This window comes from Schistocerca serialis, chromosome 5 (genome assembly GCF_023864345.2).
Source record: "Schistocerca serialis cubense isolate TAMUIC-IGC-003099 chromosome 5, iqSchSeri2.2, whole genome shotgun sequence".
Taxonomy (NCBI): domain Eukaryota; kingdom Metazoa; phylum Arthropoda; class Insecta; order Orthoptera; family Acrididae; genus Schistocerca; species Schistocerca serialis.
In genome coordinates this window covers 145,632,816-145,649,714 of record NC_064642.1, presented here as the reverse complement: position 1 = coordinate 145,649,714, position 16,899 = coordinate 145,632,816, and the positions used below count along the sequence as shown (strand labels likewise).

The window sequence follows — 16,899 nt, the reverse complement described above, 5'->3', positions numbered from 1 at the left end:
TGGACAACACAATTAGTGAAACAAATCATGTAGAACATATGGATAGTGAAATGGTAAAGTGCGCGTCATATATCTTGGCGGCCGAGTTTAGGTTCGTTCTGCGCATCTGACGTCACAAAACACAGTCAGCCAATGAACAGAGAACGACGTTGCCAGATCTCGACAGCAGTGCAGAGCACGGACGAGTGTCTTCAGTTTTGGAAACGTTCAGTCATAAATAAAGTAATAGAACAAAAGCAATGTCTTGATAGCAGACTTTCTTTTACAGAAAGTTTGGAAAAAGCATTCTTTATACCAATTGCTTCATATTCTATTAATTAATTAAACCAAACAAGCAATAAGACTCCTAATTCAGGCTATAGTAAGGAAAGGTGTTTGTTTCAATCTCACGAACTGCTTTTTCGCAATAAAGAACAGCGGTAATTGTTTATTTCCTATTGTACTTCGACGAAGCGTGAGTAATTCATAGTCATACCAACAGTGTTTATAAGTAGTTGCGTGAGGTGTTAGAGTCGTTATGGAGATATACTGTTTGATGAGCTGAGGTAGTGGAACGGATAAGGTGTTGGGCTGCCAAGTGAAAGGTTAGGAGTTCAAACCTTGTGTGGTGCTTAATATTTTTTTTATTTAAAAACAATATTGGAGTGCCTTACTTCACGAATTTTATTCGTTTGAATGAAATTTCTAGTGCTTTGCCTCTTCATTAACTTTTTCGCTGCTGCAGACACATGCTCCCCGCATTCCGCGCTGTGCGCGATTTTGTCATCACTGCACTTCTCGCCTGTGCAGACACATGGTGTTCCCACTGTTTTGAAACACTTATCATTCGATTTCACAAAAACTATTTGGCCAAAAAATTTGATTTTTACACGTCTTCTTGCCTGATACCTTCCCCCCATAAATGACTTAATTTTGTTTTGATGTGCAGCATTAAATGTAGTAAACCATTGCACGAAATTTTGAAGAGTTTGCAGAGGTAAAAGTCCATAGCCTATACTTTCCGTATGGTCGATTTTAGTTGCCACAATGTTGAGAATGAAATGTGGACAAGATACCTAAATTTCATATAATATTTACTGTATAACAATATCTCATTTAATTTAAGTACCACATAGGTGTCGTATGTAATATTGAGAAATATTCCGTCTTTCGTGACTGTAATAAAAGTTTTATATACACACGGCGCGTTTGGCTTTATTTTAAAGCACTTCCATCGGTGAAAGGTATGGCACATACACAATGGTATTCATGTTCTATTTCTTGTTTTTTGTTCCACAGTCGCAGTTTTACCAATGGTATTGAAATATATCCCTCTTCTGCAACTGTAATAAGCGACTTATTTAGACCAGACGCGTTTCTCTCTTTTGAAGCATCATAAGAGGACTGTATTTTGTGTCCTCCATTGCCAAGTCACCTTTCGTAGTTATGTGCTGCGGTAGCACAATATTCAACGTTTGTGTTGGTTCATCAGTGTTTTAGCAAATAAATGCTGTTTGTGTGTGCCACACACAAAATTATATTTGACATAGCTCAGAGCACTTCACTGACAGACAGTATATTCAAGTCCTAATGTTTTTGTAAGTCCACAGTTTTGTTTAATGTATTTTGTCTACTTCCTTTTGATTGATTGAAGTGCTTTAAAATAAAGCCAAACGTGCCCAGTGTAAGTAAAACTTTTGTTACAGTCGCGAAAGGTGGAATATTTCTCAATATTACATACGACACTTATGTGGTACTTAAATTAAATGAAATATATAGATATCTTGTCCACATTTCATTCTCAACATTGTAGCAACTAAAATCGACCATACGGAAAGTATACTCTATGGACTTTTAACTCTGCAAACTCTTCAAAATTTCGTGCAAAGGTTTACTATATTTAATGCTGCATAATAACTGCGTTGAACATCGAAACAAAATTAAGTCATTTATGGGGGGAAGGTATCAGTCAAGAAGATAGGTAAAAATCTAATTTTTGAGCCAAATAGTTTTTGTGGAATCGAGTGATAAAGAGTGTCAAAGCAGTCGGAACACAATGTGTCTGCACAGGCAAGCAGTGCAGTGACAAAATTGCCCACAGCGCGGAATGCAGGGAGCACGTCTTTGTAGCAGCGAAAGGGTTAATGTGGCCGTGGTGGCTTTACTTCATGAACTGCGCGCTCCCCCCTACACGTAAGCTTGCGAACTAGCTATACTATGGCACTGCTTCTATTGGCGCGTGCGTCGTGTGCAACTGGCAACGCAGCAATCTCCAGCGTCTGGGCGGGCATGCGCGAGCCGCCAAGATAAAAGAATTGAACTATAGTTTTGAATTGCCAGAGTGTTTGCAGTAAACTACAAAACATCATATACCTTCAAGACAGCATTCCCTCCCAGATATTAGGAACCAAGAAATGGTTGAAGATCAAAGTATAGATTACAGAAATTTTCAGCAAGTGGTACTTATATTGGGAAAATCATCTCCCACTCAATGGAGTGTTTATAGTGATTAGCAGAAACATTAAGTCCAGTGATTTCGAAAATATAGCCAACTGTGACCTCTTATGACAAGGATAATATGGGTCAGTGGACTTTCAATAATAATCAAATGTTTCTATAAGCCATCAGATGCACACATGACTCTTACAGTTTCACTCAAAGATAATCTAATGTGTGGAAATACTTTAAACGTATGGTAACAGTAGAGATTATTACTTTAATTTGTCCAATATTGATTGGAAAATTATGCTTCCATCAAAAGTATTAAAGGCCAAGAATACTGTAATGAAATGCTAAGCACAGTTTCAGTTAACTGCCTCTAACAACTAGTCTGACAACCCACATGTCACAGTAATATGTTTAATCTGGTTACAGACAAACCTAATCATTTTTAGAATGTCACCAAAGAGAGAGAGGGATTAATGATGACAATCCTGCTACAGGTACAATGGTCACCAAAGGCACAAAGGTAACCAAGAGAGCTGGCTGGCCACGAGAATAAAAAGGAAAAGCCAGCCACTCTGTGACACATTAAAACAGCCACCCTAAAAGCATTAGAGTGGAGAACACAAAGGGGCAACAGACATGCACTAAAACTTATATAGAATGATAAAACCCACTGTCATGTATAAAATGTAAAACTAAATTAGCCGATGAGGCATTATCAGCTAAAATTAAGGGCAAAGAGTCCGGTAACCGAAGATTCCATCGCAAGGCAGCCAAAGAAGGACAGCTCAGCAAGATATGGGCTACTGTCAGCCGGGGGCTGCACCGACACTGACGTGGGTCATCACGGCGCAGGGGGCAGCCGTGTGTCACCCAAGTGTGGCCAATGCGGAGCTGGCAGAGAACCACAGAGTCCCTTCGAGAGCCCACATGGAGGACTGCCAAACATTCATAGTCTCCTTAATGGCACGCAATTTGTTGTGCATGCTGAGGTTATGCCATTTCGTCTCCCAAAGCCACAAAACCTTGCGGAGTAGTACCGAACGCAGGTCAGTTGCAGAGAAGCCGATCTCTATAAGCTGTTTCCGCGCAGCCTGTTTGGCCAACCTGTCGGCAAGTTCGTTGCCTGGGATTCCGACTTGACCTGGGGTCCAGACAAACACCACTGAATGACTGGACCGTTTCTGAGTATAGATGGACTCCTGGATGGTTACTACCGAGGGATGACGAGGTTGACAGCTTGTAGACTGCTCAAGGAGTCAGTACACAGAAGAAACGACTCCTCAGGGCATGAATGGACGTGTTCAAGAGCACGAGATATAGCCACCAGCTAGGCAGTGAAAACACTGCAGCCATCAGGCAATGAATGATGTGAGCATCAGCCATTGATGTAAACACTTCGTGGCCTTGGTACATGTCAAGAATCAAGGGGAAATGGCAGTGGAGATCCTTTGGGTTAACTGAGTCCTTAGGGCCATGTGAAAGGCCCAGGCAAAGCCGTGGCCTAGGCATACACCATGGATCTGTACATGAATGGACCTCAAGTACAGGTGGTAAAGACAAGAACTCTAGTTCAGAAAGAAGGCATCAGACAAGAACTGCAATTGGAAGCCCTGACGTGTGCCGCTGATGCAGGAGATGAACTGCTGTAGGTGAGAAAAGTAGACAGTGATTCCGATGCGCAGGAGAACTACAAACATGTGCAATGTCATCGATATGTCTCCACTACAGTGAGTGGATCATTATTAAGGTAAAGTTCTGGTTCTGGATGAACAGTACGACACCGACAGAAGTGCATAACACACAACTTTGCGGCCGAAAACTGGAAACCGTAGGCTAGAGCCCATGACTGTGCCTTGTGGATGGCTCCCTGCAGGCGTCGCTCAGCAACACCAGTACTGGTGGAGCAGTATGAAATGCAGAAGTCGTCTGCATACAGAGAAGGTGAGACCAATGCTGCTAGACATTAATGGCCACTAAAAATAGAGTTTCACTCGATACAGAGCCCTGCGGCAGGACCCCATTCTCCTGGATATGGGGGAACTATGGGAGGCACCAACTTGGACACGGAAAATACGAGGCGACTGGAAATTTTGGATAAAAACAGGGAGCGAGCCTCGGAGACCCAACTCGTATAATGTGGCAAGCACATGATGTCGCCAGGTGGTGCCATACGCTTTTCATAAATCAAAAACGACGGCAACCAGGTTTCGGTGTCTGGAAAAGGATGTTCGGATGGCAGACTCGAGGGACACAAGATTATCAGTGGTAGAGCTACCCTGGCGCAAGCCGCCCTGACATGGAGCCAGTAGGCCACGTGACTCTAGGACCCAATCCAACCGCCAAAACACCATACATTCCAGCAGAATGTTGGTGAGGTTGATGGGCTGATAGCTATCCACGTCAAGCAGGTTTTTACCGTATTCGAGCACCGGGAATGATGGTGCTCTCCCGCCGCTGTGATGGATAGACACCATCGCACCAGATCCGGTTGAAGATGACGAGGAGATGTCACTTGTAGTCGGTTGAGAGATGTTTAATCATGTGACTGTGGATCTGATCTGGCACAGGAGCTGTGTCAGGGCAATGTGCAAGGGCACTGAGGAGCTCCCATTCTGTAAATGGGGCATTATAGGATTCACTGTGGCATGTAGTGAATGAGAGGACTTTCCCCTCCAGTCGCCGTTTGAAAGTGCGAAAGGCTGGGGGGTAATTCTCCAATGTAGAGGCTCGAGCAAAGTGCTCAGCAATCGCGTTGATATCAGTAGATAACACGCCATTTATGTTAACACCGGGAACACCTACCGGTGTCTGGTATCCGAAAACACATTTGATCTTTGCCCAGACTTGGGAAGGTGACGTATGGCACCCAATGGTCAAACATATCTCCCAACACTCCTGCTTCCGTTGTTTGATAAGTTGGTGAACATGGGAACATGGGCACGGAAACATTTCAAGGCTATGAGGTGCTCAAGGGAAGGTTGCTGCTTATGCCACTGTAGAGCTCGCCGTCGCTCCTTAATTGCTTCACTGACTTTCAGTGACCACCGAGGAACTGCCTTTCGCCGGGGGGGCAGCCTAAAGAGCGAGGGATCGTGTTTTCTGCCACAGAAACTATTGTTGTAGTCACCTCCTCAACCATCACATCGATGTTACTGTGTGGGGGAGATTCAGCAGTGACAGCACAGAGGTGAAAGTTTCCCAGTCCACCTTGTTTAAAGCCCATCTGGGCAGGTGTCCGTGGGCTTGATGCTGGGGCAGTGACAGGAAGATGGAGAAGTGGTCACAACCACTCAGGTTATCATGTGCTCTCCAGTGGATAGATGGGAGAAGTCCTGGGCTGAAAATTGATAAATCAATGGCCGAGTAACTATCATGAGCCACACTGAAATGTGTGGGGGCCTCAGTGTTTAAGACTCAGAGGTCGAACTGAGACAGTAAAGTTTCAACATCTCTTCCTAAGCACGGTACCACCCCACTAGGGGTTATGGTCATTAAAATCTCCCAACAGAAGGAAAGGTTTAGAGAGTTAATCAATTAGTACAGTTAATACATTCAGGGACACTGCACCATCTGGAGGAAGATATACATTGCAGACAGTTATTTCCTGTGTCGTCCTTATTCTGGCAGCCACAGCGTCAAGAGGAGTTTGAAGGGGCACAGTTTCACTACAGACTGAGTTTAGGACATAAGCGCAAACTCCACCTGACACTCGATTATAGTCGCTACGGTTCCTGTAGTATCCCTTGTAGCCGTGGAGGGCAGGGGTCTGCATTGCCGCGAACCAGGTTTCCTGGAGGACAATGCAGAAAGCAGGTGTAAGGCTTAACGGTTGCCATAGCTCAGCCAGGCTTTGGAAAAAACCGTCACAGTTCCACTGGAGGATGACGTCATTGTGACTGGGAAGGCATGGAACATTCAATAAGGTAGTTTACATCTCAGGGTCACCTGCTGCCACTGACTTTTTTCCTGAGCAGTCTATATCCATTGTGTCTGAGGGTCCGGAGAGATCTAGGTCCTCAGTGGACACCAGAATCTCCACCACATCCGCAGTCGCAGAGCTTGTAGGTAGCGGTGGTGTGGGTGGCACTGCAATTCCCTTGGTCTTGGAGAACTTCTTTTTGGATTTCTCTCACTGCTCCTTGGGTTGCCCTGGCTGGGAGGACTTCACTGATTCAGTATGAGCGTGAAGCTCTATGACCAGCTTCTTTTGGGCTCTTCAGTCACTGGTGGGTGTCATCTTTCCCACAAGCAGAAACCTGGGAATGGAGTGACCCAAGGGACCCCTTCCTAGCGAGAGAAGCAGAAGAAGACTTACACTTCTCCGGCTCAGAAGTGGGGACTGATATCCCTGATGGTTGGGGGGGGGGGGGGGGGGGGGGTATTGCTCCAGATGTAGGTGGTGCAGGAGCAACAGGGAGGGAAGTGCCCCCCACCATCAAGAGGGCAGGTATAGACCTCTGGTTCTGAGAGGCAACAGAAATGCAAGGAATTGATGGGGCGACAATTGTTCTCATAGCAGCGGCATAAGAGGAGGTCATAGCCACAGGATGTAGGTGCTCAAATTTCCTCTTAGCCTCAGTGTAGGTCAGTTAGTCCAGGGTCTTAGATTCAATGATTTTCCTCTCTTTCTGTCAAATGCTGCAGTATGGCAAATAAGGTGAATGATGCTCTCCACAGTTGACACAGATGGGAGGCAGGGAACATGGAGTACTGGGATGTGATGGACATCCACAATCTCAATATGTGACGCTAGAAGTACAGCAGGAAGACATATGGCTGAACTTCCAGCACTTAAAGCACCACATTGGGGGAGGGATATATGGCTTGACGTCACAGTGTTAGACAATCACTTCGACCTTCTCGGGCAATGTGTCGCCCATGAAGGCCAAGATGAAGGCACCGGTGGCAACCTGATTATCCCTTGGACCCTGAAGGACTCACCGGACGAAATGAACACTTCGCTGCTCTAAACTGGCATGCAGCTTATCGTCAGACTGCAAAAGAAGGTCCCTGTGGAATATAATACTCTGGACCGTATTTAAGCTCTTATGAGGCGCGATGGTAACAGAAACATCCCCCTACTTGTCACAAGCGAGTAATGCCTGTGACTGGGCAGAGGATGCTGTTTTTATCAAGACCGACCCAGAGTGCATTTTGGACAAGCCCTCCACCTCCCCAAACTTGTCCTCCAAATGCTCCACAAAAAACTGAGGCTTCATGGACATGAAAGATTCCATCAATTCTTGTACATATGAGGTACCGGGACAAGTAAGCTTAACTGCCATCCACAGCCCGGTGTTCCTCCCATTGTGTGGCCAGCGAGGGGAATGATTTGGGGTCATATTTCTTAGCATTGAAGTTAGACTTTGCCTGCTTAGAGACTGCTGGCGGCAGACCACCAGCAAGAGATGACGTACTACGCTTCACGGCATGTCATCTGCCCTGATGCCACCCACTCCGACCAGGGGCCCTACCCCACAGGCACCACCCAGCCTCAGCAACGGCCACCTGGCAGGATGGCCATTACCGGGAGTCCCGACGCCCCAGGGAGATGGGCATCTACTCCATGGTATATGTGGGGAGTTAACAGTGCAGGCATCAGCACAGCGATCCCTGTGTTGTCAGGGGGCTACAACCGACAGGGTACATGGTGGCCCCACCACAATGGACCAGCTACCATGCTGGATATGTGGTGCTAAGAATTCCATGGTCATTGTCGGCGCAGAAAGCCAACACTGCATAGTGCATGGTGGAAAATGCACCCAGGAAGGCGTCCTCGCCCAAGAGATGGAGAATGAGCGGGACTGCAATGTGACAATGAGAAAGTGGGCTAAAGATCTCAGTGCACGATTGACACAACACACCATGTAAGGCACCCTTCCCCAACCGGCTCGCTCTTCGGGAAAATTTAGAAAGATGGAGGTCAAACCTGACAGGGGACCATCACATAAAGGCTGAAATGTGTGAGCCTCCTTTTAGTCGCCTCTTACGACAGACAGGAATACTTCAGGTCTGTTCTAACCCCGGGACCCTCAGGGGAAGCTAATATGTGATGTAAAGTTTGTTCCAGTTACATATGTCTTACACACTGCTCTTCTTCTAGATGCTAGTTTTGGAAGTACAGCAATCCCAGTTAAGTTTAGAACATGACTTACAAAAGTGGCTATGTTTGGGGGCAAAAGTACTTTTTAACTGTTTCAGCATGAAAGTTGGAAAGCACTTATGTGCTCACTTGAAAACCTACACCTGAAATACAATCTCTAGACAAATGAAATACCTGTGCAGTTTTACAGTTCAGGAGGAATAAGTTAAGTACAATACTGACTGTAGTTTGTAATTACTGAATTCTACCTTAAGCACACAGGCAGAAACACATGCACATACATACATATACCATATTCGTAATTTTTATAACAAAAAAGAAACTTACACGAAGTAGTAGTGTCTTCCACGTAAGGTATTGGGAAGGCTTCATATTCAATGATGTACACAGCTAAAACATATAAAAAACACAACTCTTATTTTTCATAGAATCAAACAAAGTGACTAATCAGACAATAAGTAAAATAGTTTTAATGTTAATATGTAACTGCAAGTCTTGCAGCTGATTTCTGCCTACAATTAAAATACAAAGCACTTAAGGCACAATAAAACACAGAAATCTTTAATTTATATTGGGTTTCACTTACAAGACTAAAGGAATAGAAGTGTGTGATTTATGGTCATGGAAGAGGGAACAACTACACCAAAACTGAAAGAATACCAAACAGCAAAATATGACAATATTTAGACCTTGAGGCTTTTGCTCACATTGTACATTTACAGATAATCAAGTTTAAGTCTTAAAGCTCCCATCAACTCAGGATCCAAACACATGGAATAGATCAAACAAGGGCTGAAGACAGATGCTGACATTTGATCTTCAGCTAGTCATGCAAACTCACAAACAAAGTACTGTAGGCAGCTGAGAAGAAGACCTGCAAGGAGTGAGGCAGGAAGTGTTTCCCCTTGCTCCTTTCCCTGCCATCTTTAGCCTCATTGTCTTTCACTGTTAGCCATGTATGTTCTCCCAGTTTCCTTTATTTTTTTATGTACAGCACTAGTGAGAAAGAGGAAATTTCTAGTGAAAAGTGTATGCAGACATCACATCCACATTATAAGCAAGAAAATGGATGAGAAAACCTTGGCATTAACAATGTTTTAACTGAATAAACTGAAATGTGTATCCAAAGAAACATATTTAAGTTACTGCATGTACAACACGAGTATTAATAAATTATTGATAAGGCAACTACTGACACCATGTACACAGGAACTGAAAAGGTGACATGCTTTTTTGTGTTTGCATCACAGAAACCTCTTCAAGTTACTCACATTTATAGTGCTGATATAATTGCATTCATTGCAAATGTTTTTAGAACAGATCATACTATCCAGTCTAGAGCATGTCATGATGCGCTCCTGACTCACAGCCGCATTCCTCCAGTGTGTATTCTTCTCAGCCACAGACAGTATATGTACAGTACACTTGAATAAGAATCTTGGTACTACACACCTGTATATTCCCACATTGCTCCTATATCAATATAATATACCTAAGAAACATATAACAAGAATAACTTTAAACACTTAGTGATATTTTGTTTGGCCTTAGTCACAAATAATGAAAAAATACATTATGAAATCTCCTATGATCTACTGATCAGCATAAGAGATGGCAGATTTACCAGCAGAACCTCAAACAGTAAGACACAACAAATCACAACTGCTTTCTGGATGTGTTCAATCAGGTAAAGTACTTATATCAGCATGTATACGCGGACAAGGAAAAAAAATTCTCGGATTTTTCTCAGATTTCCCGGTTAAAAATACACTTTCTCCTGGGTGAGTTAAGTGACATTATACTTTCCCTCGGAACTGCGAAACTTATCAATCCTTTGAGTGGTTATAGTTTTATACGCCAGCATAGAATTTCCCGGCACTTTAAAAAACGAAACTCAGGAGAAAAAACATGTTTTGGAAAGATCTTTTCATGTACAGCAACATGTGCACTACATATTTTCGTATTGCGAAAGTATAAATTCAAATTACACCGGACACCGAATGTTACTTTCCGCAGCATTGAAATCAAGATTGCAATGCATTTTGTAAGCCAATTTTAGTTCATGTCACATGATCTCACCAGCTGATGACAGCAGATATTCAGAGCATAGGACACGTGATGTAGTCAACCAATGTTTCTTCTCCATTCTCGTCCTAACAAACAATCTTGTCATCACTAATTCTGTAACTATTCCTGCCATTGTCAAAACTTATTTTCCAGTTGACTTCAATAACCCTGCCAGAATCACCGGTATAGTTCTCCCACAATTATTCTCCGGTTAGGGGTTATAATGTGTTCGTACAACGCGTTTTCCACGTTATTCTTAGAATAGATCATAAGCGGCTACTAGCCGGGGACTGTACAAACTGGCCCTTACTAGTGTAGCAACCTAGCTAAAAATTGTCTGTCAAAATTTCATTTTCTTGGATACACCCAAAAGATAATACGTAATCTTTCTTACCTGTTATTCCTGTTAGTCAATTATTTCCACTCTGGTAGTCAGAATCTGTGGATTTCGCTAGTAATTATAACAACACTGATCGTTCGCAAACCCAGTCAACTACATAGAAAAACAGCGATTGGCATTCATCAATTCGGCTTTATTCAGCTCAGCTCATATGGCCCCATCCCATTTTGTCTACAGCAAAGTTTATTTCTACATGCGACAAGGATTCCCCTGACAGAGACATCAAGTACACTACGCACGGATTCAAAAATCAACTTAGATTCATTCAGAAATCAATTTAGAATGTGTTCAAAAATGTTCAAAAACCGACAGCGATGCATTTAAAATCATATGAATAATCGACAGACCAACGTGTGCTGGATGCTAGGAGCTTTGTGAAACAAGGTTTTTTCCTCAAGAATACGCTGCTCATGCGTGAATCTGACACCTTGGGCTAGTAAAATTTCTCCAGGTAGCATCTCGCTGATTGCTGCTACTGCTTACACAGCCAACGGGCAAATTTCTGTACCCAGAAGTGGGAGAAGGTACTACTCATACGCAACTCGACCACGCATCCGCACGAGCTCACTCCTAACTGATCAAACGAATCTAATGTAAACAGTTGTGACATCACGCTCATGGAGGCAATTTGTCGTCATGAAGCATTGCATAGTCTTCCTAAAGCCTCTGACACATTTTGCTGCTGACGGACGCTTGTACAAGCACTGTGTTTTGTTGTTGTATGTGGCACATTTCCTTAGTAATTTAACTTTTATTTTCATTTTTTTCTCCCGTTCATGTTTTATTGCTGCAGTATTATTCTGCAGTAATGGGATACAGTAATATCCTTTGTTAGAGTATCAGTTTTCACCAGCAAAATTACAAAAATTTAACTGAAAACTAAAACGATGAAAAATTCCTGGGTTTTTCCCCGGTTTTCTCCTGGATCTCCCGGTTGTCCCGGGTCGTATACACCCTGTTATATGGACATTGATGTCTGCCGTCACACACATGGTAAGGAAGTGTAAATCATATAACTGTTCACCATACTGACATTTGCATTCTGTTCGAGTCACAGCGTGTATAAAATAACATTTCTGAATTAGTTTCGTATTCTGTTAGTATATTTTGCATTAAGATAAATGACACTGCCATTAAATTTATGCAATTCAAAACATTTGAAAAATGGGTTCTGCATTTGGGGCTTAAGGATAATGTGCAAAAATGAAACAAGTTGTTCAAAACGTCATGTATTAACATAAACATACAATTATGGAAGTCAATGGAAATCAGCCACAGGAACACAGGAAAAAGTGTATTTTACAACAATTCAATTGCCTTCTCTTTGTTGCTTTACTTTATTACGGAACAACATAATATTTCAAACACAATATATGTATATAATGGAAAGTCTAGGTTGGAATGTCAACAATATTATGAAATGGATATATTGCTACTAACTGTAAAGACGGCATGCGAGTTGCAGCCAGAGATGACGAACAGATTGTTGCATATGATCTTTCATTGAAAGCCTTCTTCAGAAAAGAAAAGCACACATGCATTCACATAAGCACATATACAGGGTGAAAAGTATTTAAACCGACAAACTCTGGGAGGTTGTAGGGGACATCAAAACAAATATTGTTCCCTAATGTCATTTTTTCCTATGAGGAGTATTTAAACCGGTAGAGGAAGATTTCTCTGGCAGCAAATTAATTAAACCAACAAACACTTTTCAATTTTTTTATGACCAAGAGACAACAACTAGGTAGCAAATACAGCCCAATTAAACAGTCTCCAACAACACCGACCCACACATAAACGAAGAACCGCACTTGATGAGCGCTAGTAACTGTGGCATGTGGGTTATCCTCACTCGTGTTGAAGACTCCATCACGCCCGAACATTGCTTCATCGGTAAACAACACAGAGGATGGAAATCTACGATGCATTTCACACTGTTCCAGGTACCACTGCGAAAACTGTGCTCTGGGTGGATAATCAACTGGTTCCAGGTTGTGGACACGCTGTAAGTGAAATGGACGTAACAACTGCTCTCGAAGGACTGTTCTTACAGTCGTCTGATTCGTCCCCATGTGACATGCAATTGCATGAGCGCTGATTGAAGGATCCCGCTCCACATGCTGCAAGACAGCTTCCTCAAATTGCAGCGTTCTTACCGTGCGACGGCGTCCCTGTCCAGGTAGTCTGCTAAATGACCTGGTCTCACGCAGACATTGGTACACAACATCAAATGTCGTATTATGCAGGATACGGCGATTAGGATATTGTTGTTGATAAACCCGCTGTGCAGCTCGTCCGTTGTGGTGCGCTACGTAGTACGCACCAACCATATCAGTGTACTCACTCCAGGTGTATCGCTCCGTTAGTAAACAGAGACAACGCACTACTACACTGGTGGACACCAGTTGCCTACAATTGAGGAGCGTAATACGCCATCTAACTACTGAAGATCGTAATATGGCCTCTATCAACTGAAGAGCGTAATACGGCCTCCAACGGTTTAAATAATCCTTGTAGGAAAAAATGACATTGGGGGAAAATATTTGTTTTGATGTCCCCTACAACCTCCCAGAGTTTGTCGGTTTAAATACTTTTCACCCTGTATACGTATACCACATCAAGAAGGCTTCAGCCAAAAGTTCATGCATAGCCACCTTACCATCATGCCTGTCTGCAACTCAACAAGTCATCTTTATGGTGAACAGCAATCTATCCTTTTCATAATATTGTTGATATATATGCATATAAGATTTCACAAGATCATAAACTGTATCCTAGATCTTTATTAATTGCCAAAATAAGGACAAAAGTTTCATTTTTTTTTTTTTTAACACTGATTCAAAGATGTTGCCAACAAACCCTTGTCTGATGTGTAAGTTTTCATGTTCGTGTAAGACATTACTCTAGTTTTCAACCAGCAGCTGGTAAAATGTAATGGGGGAAAAAAGTCGTTATTAACTAGCAACTTCACTGCCTGTAGCACAAGATATTCCTCTATCATAAATTATTATACTGAACAAGCATATAAAGATATTTGTGGGGAAAACCAACCAGAAAGGTACTTTTTCCAAAAATGTGGCAGAGATTCCACCCCTATTCACAAAATCCAAAGTTGATACCGATAAAAATTTGTTATGAGATTCTGTGTCTGTAATAATTACACAGGAAACAGCACATCAAATGACAATACGACAATAAGAGATGCATAATAATACTGGAACATAATGAACTGTATAACCACTCTTTTTATATTAGCACCAAGACCTCAGATGGCAAGCCAGCATTAAGAAAGAGTAGAAAGCTATATGGATGGAGGAATGCACAGAACTACTATACGAAGGAAAGAAACTTGATGACAATATTATGGAACGCAAAGAGAAAATGGATGGAGATGAGAAGTGTGATGTGACACTGCGAGAATAATTTAACAGAGGACTGAAAGTCTTTGGCTGAAATGAGATACTTTGTGCCAGTGTTGTTAATATTCTTAGAAGAACCATACCACTGTATTGGTCTGCAGTCTGAAGGCGGGTTTGATGCAGCTAATAACACTAATCTAATCCCACGCAAGTATCTACATCTCTGCAGCTTACATACATTTGAACATGTTTACCTATATTTGGGCCTCGACCTCCCTCTACGATTTTTACCCCAGCCCCCTCCTGCCACACGACCCACCATCACCAAAACTGATGATACCTCAGGACATGTCCTATCAAACAATCCCTTCTTTTAGTCTGGTTAAGCCATAAATTCCTTTTTATCCAGTTTGATTCAGTATCTCGTCATTAGTTATTTGATCAGTCTAGTCCATCTTCAGCATTTTTCTGTACACAAAATTTCACAAATTTTTATTTTTTTCTCGTCCACATTTTACTTTCATACAAGGTTACACTCTAGATAAATATCTTCAGAAAAGACTTCCTAACATTTAAACTTATATCTGTTGTTAGCAAATTTCTGTTTTTCAGAAATATTTCTCTTGTTATTAAACTAAAGCCTAGTTTACACAACGACACAAGGTTGCAGGCAACTGCGCTACTGGTCACTACGCATGCGCGCCGCGCATTTGCGGAACTCATCAGTGAAACTAAACAGTTTTGGCATGTTCCAACTTTGGCGACACTAGTTGCATGAATTTTGAGGTTATTTGTGTCCGCAGAGTGCAGACAAACTGAAATATGAAGTGAGGAATGGAGAATAATGTTCGCTTTTTGGGTATCTATGCTATGCATAGGTGTTTTTGGGATTTCAGTGATACTGGTTACAAAAATAAGTAACATACTGCTGCTCCTGGGACCATCATGTGCAATCCGAACATAGGTAGTTTGACAATATCTGAGCTGCAGGGCAAAATTTATTGAATTAGGAGCGCATATACATATGAATTAAGAAAAATACAAGCAAATGTAATTCTAGCTGTAGAAATGCTCTTGTCTACAAGACTAAAATCCGAGTTGCCCCACTCTTTTTCAAGGAATATTGTTGACTGGAGGGAAGACTATGCAAAGCAAACTGCTACAGTCTTTGTTCAATATTCATCTATTTAAAATGTCGCAGCAGTGCTCCCCATTCACAAATGTTTGAATTTTGAAATATTGCCATTGTACAGATCTGTCTTCAAGAGAGTAGTTTGCAAACCATTCTCTTCTTAATGTGGCCTGCTTCAAATAATTACTGCTGTTAATGTTAATAATTATTACTGTTAATAATTATTGGTATTAATGAAAAAGTGTCATCAACTAAAACCGCATCTTATAGCATGCCGAGTGTTCTCAATTGTAATGCATGCAATGTGATATGTAATTTCAGTTCTGGCGACAGTGATTCATGCATTACAATATCTTTATTACTTATTGCATAATTAACTCTATTTAGGATAATTGTTAACAGTTCTAGTGCCATTCTAAGATACGTAAAAAAACATCTTGGGTCTTCTATTACAAATTATTTCAGCAAGGATGCTGAGCAACCGAGCTGACGTCTTTTCTTCATTCAGTCACGAATCGAAACACGTTTCTTATTTTTTTCTTATGCAGCGATTCCATGCAACAAGCTTTAATTCCATTACAACTAGTGCGATGTGCAGCTGCCAAAACTTTCATTTTAGACACAACTCAGGAAACCACAAAACGACAAAACTGAAGTATATACTGGTTTCGCCGTGTCTACAGTCAAATATGAAACCATTTGCATGCAACTCATTCCACACAAAGAGTGGCGCAACCCAATGTCGTCGTGTCAACTAGGCTTAAGAACTAAACTCCATCCAAACAGGCCTCAGAAGGCCAAACAATATCGAGCAACTGCCATGTCATCCTCAGTCCTTTAGGCGCCAATGGATGTGGATATCAATAGGCATGTGGTCAGCACACTGCTCTCCCTGCCATTGTGTGTTTTTGTGACCAGAGCCACGACTTCTGAATTAAGTAGTTCCTGAATTGTCCTCACAAGGGCTGGGTGCACCCAGCTCATCAACAGCACTGAGCAGATACAGACTTTCACCCATCCAACTACTAGCCAAGCCTGTCAGCACTTAACTTCAGTGATCTGACAGGAATTGGCATCACCGCTGCGGAAAGGCTATTGGCTTTTCTTGCTATTGCTGGTCTGCATTTTATAATCTCTCTATTTTAGCCATCACTGGCTATTTTGCTGTCAGCATCTATTTTTAGAATATCTTTTCCTAATCTAGTTCCTTCGGCATTGCCATCTTGTAACCTCTTTTCAAGACACAGCTCTTTCAATTCCTTTACCGTCTCTGACAGAGTTACAACACCATTTGCAAACCCCAATGTTTTGATTTCTTCTCTCCAAATAGTGCTTCCCTTTCCAAATTTCTCTTTGGTTACCTTTACTGCTTGCTCAATGTACAGATTGAATAACATCCAGGATAGGC

General features: G+C 42.1%; 1 protein-coding gene across 2 annotated transcripts in view; it reads right to left on the bottom strand.

Annotated features, from left to right (window-relative positions):
• The window catches only part of LOC126480980 (transcriptional adapter 2B-like), a 108,741-nt gene that overhangs the window by 13,973 nt on the left and 77,869 nt on the right, over positions 1–16,899 (bottom strand). For both annotated transcript variants that reach the window (XM_050104417.1, XR_007587493.1), the window contains exon 11: positions 8,858–8,920. In XM_050104417.1, the coding sequence (XP_049960374.1) occupies positions 8,858–8,920 (63 nt within the window). Of the gene's footprint in view, positions 1–8,857; positions 8,921–16,899 lie in introns of those variants that run through there.